Source organism: Pinus tabuliformis, chromosome 2_2 (genome assembly GCF_031772625.1).
Source record: "Pinus tabuliformis cultivar Carrire ecotype Pingquan chromosome 2_2, CPIR1, whole genome shotgun sequence".
NCBI classification, from domain to species: domain Eukaryota; kingdom Viridiplantae; phylum Streptophyta; class Pinopsida; order Pinales; family Pinaceae; genus Pinus; species Pinus tabuliformis.
The window spans coordinates 676482828-676485728 of NC_142300.1; the positions used below are offsets into that span (position 1 = coordinate 676482828).

Here is a 2901-nt window from a genome sequence, read left to right on the forward strand (position 1 = left end):
TGTTTGCATGTTTTTTATGATTTTTCTGTCACTTTGCCTTGTTAACTGATATATCACTACTAATTAAAAATTGTTGATTTTGTCAGCAATATATTTGTAATCACAATATACAAAATTATAAATTAGGTAACAACTTTTATTAATAAAAAAATAATATTTTTTTCTTTCCTAAACAAAAAAATAAAAAATTTAACTATTACCCATTGGAATGCGAAATTGGCCCATTTTATTCAGAGAATCTATTGTGCATTGAACTGCACCATTGAATCCATTAAGTATTAGTGGAGACGGTATATTGACCATTTGGGTGTAAAATTGGCCCATTTTGCCCGAGGAATCTGTCGTGCAGTGGACTGTCCCGTGGATGCAGATAAAGCAGTGGGGAACAAAGTATTCGTGGTGTGGCCTGCAAATCAAGTTTCCCGTGAAGTTAATGGATGCTTTTTGCATTAAATGCCTTTGGTCGGTTGCTTTGGTTATAAAAAGAAACCAGCATTCTTTGGTTATAAAAAGAAACCAGCATTGCCCAATCGATCAAAAGGGTTCTCCACCAGGATCAACTAACTGTTCACAATTTCTCTTACATACAGGTTATAAGACTTAAGCCTATATAGACAAATCTGAATTCGCTTAACGCAATTATATGCTGAACACCATGAAGAGGAACGCTATTATATCATGGAGGTTTCTTGTATTATTGCTCATCAATATCAACATTTGGTGTAAATTTGAAGCCAATATTGATGTCGCTGATCAGAACAATACGGACTGCGTGAGCTGGAGGCTGAACATAGAATTGAATAATCTGAGAAACTGGTGGACAGTTCCCCAAAATTGCTTGACCTACATTCAGCAGTACATGTTGTATGGACGGTACGAAAGAGATCTGGCAACTGCAGTCGACTGTATCGTTAGTTACACAGCAGAAATTCCCCTCGTCGGCGATGGTAAGGATGCCTGGGTGTTGGATGTAGATGACACCGCCCTATCCAATCTCGAATATTATATGGGACGAAAGTTTGGGTAAGCCCTCTATCGTTCTTATTTAGATCTTATTTGTCGTTATTACATTAGACAATTGAGGCACAAAAGCTTGTTGTTAAGGCGTCGGTTAATTTTTTTTTTTTTTTTTAATGGTTTTTATCTTATAATAGTTTTTATTATATCCAATATCAGTTATAGCAGATACAATTATTTCATAAATATTATAATACAAATTACAATCTCAATATATTTTTTTTAATTAGCTAAACAAATTATTTATCAATTTCTAAAATTTCTTCCCAAAAATTAAAAATATAAATACATCAATACTCGTAAATCATTTACATAAAATCCAGAAGTTAAAATATATCTATTATTTTAATATGGTTGCAAAACAGAAACAGATCCATCTTCACCGATAAGGAAAAATCTATTTTTCCCAAAGCTATAAGCATTTGACCTGCAAAACTTGTATTCCAATCTCACTCTTAGCATCTATGTGTTGATATTGGCACCCTTAGTTTTGATACCTCTCTTGCTATAAAAGATACAAAGATGTGCTAAGCTAATTACAGCACCGTAGTATCATTCCTATCTTGACATAGTGAAACAAACATGAAACAATGAACATAGATATAAAAAAATTAATATTAGAAACTAATTTTACTAATTCTAATTTTGAAATGTTTATTGAAAAATTCGATGTTGGTTTATCCGGGAATAAACAAATAATTCTTTTGAAACTGGACTGATTTTTACAGTGGAATGCCATTCGACCCTGTCTCCTTTAACCACTGGGCATTAAGTGGTAAAGCTGTTGCACTTCCTGCTATTCTGGGATTGTATAAGCATCTCAAGACTTCTGGCTACCAGATTTTCTTTCTCACAGGAAGGGATGAATCTCAACGCAACATTACAGAAAAAAATCTCGTTTTGCAGGGGTATACTGCCTATGCTGGACTTATTCTAAGGTATACTTATTTTATTTTCATTCATGATTTGCGTAGACCTTATTTTCTGCCATTTTTATTCGTGATTTGCGAATGTTATGAAATGAAAGTAACATTATAAGTTTTGGTGGATGATATGTGAAATTTAGAGAACGTAGCGAGAAAGGAAAAAGCGCAGCAATATTCAAGTCAAGCAAGAGGGAGGAACTGATGAAACATGGATATCGTATATGGGGCAATGTTGGAGATCAGTGGACCGATATTACTGGTAGTGCTGTGGGTGCTCGCACATTCAAGCTTCCTAATCCCATGTATTTCGTTCCTTGATGGTTCCAAATTCCGAGTAATTAAGTTACTGCTTTTCGCTGTGAGAATTTGATGGTTCCAAATTCCGAGTAATTAAGTTACTGCTTTTCGCTGTGAGAAGAGCTTCCCTAGGGCCTAAAGTAACATCTGTGTTCTTCATTATATTATTATCACTTCTATAAGGAGTACGGATATCTGTTCAAATTATAATGTAACCATAGTGGAATGCCAAAGGATCTTCTAAATATATGAAAGCATATTGTAAAATGTTTTGCTTAATGTTGATCCACATTTTATATGAGCTTATGTGGCTTATTTATTGCTACAAATTTGATTTATGTTTTTAGGGTTTCGTCTTTTTGGTGACATTCTCATGGATATTATTTTTATGAACTTTGAACGTAAGAACAAAACTTGTGATACATGATAGTTTTGATTATTCGTTTTGAAAAAAAAAGAGCAAAATGGTAATTTATTTTTTTAAAGATGTACTGTGAATTACTCCATAAAGCAGTACCAGTTTGAGCGATGGTGTCCAGCAGATGACATGTAAGTTATTGTCGTTCAAAATCATTTTTTTGTATTACGAACAGTGTTTTATAAAGGATGTTTGAATGGCTAAATGAAATTTATATATAAACAAATTATCGTAGAGAGTAAA

The 2901-nt window shown here is 33.3% G+C and overlaps 1 protein-coding gene across 1 annotated transcript; it reads left to right on the forward strand.

Moving 5' to 3' along the window:
* The first annotated feature begins 556 nt into the window (after positions 1-556).
* LOC149194461 (acid phosphatase 1-like) lies at positions 557-2441 on the forward strand. The gene is made up of 3 exons (XM_089407620.1): positions 557-1023; positions 1746-1955; positions 2084-2441. Exons 1-3 carry the CDS (start codon positions 644-646, stop codon positions 2259-2261), a joined length of 768 nt encoding a protein of 255 aa, XP_089263746.1. The 5' UTR covers positions 557-643; the 3' UTR covers positions 2262-2441.
* Positions 2442-2901: the final 460 nt, after the last annotated feature.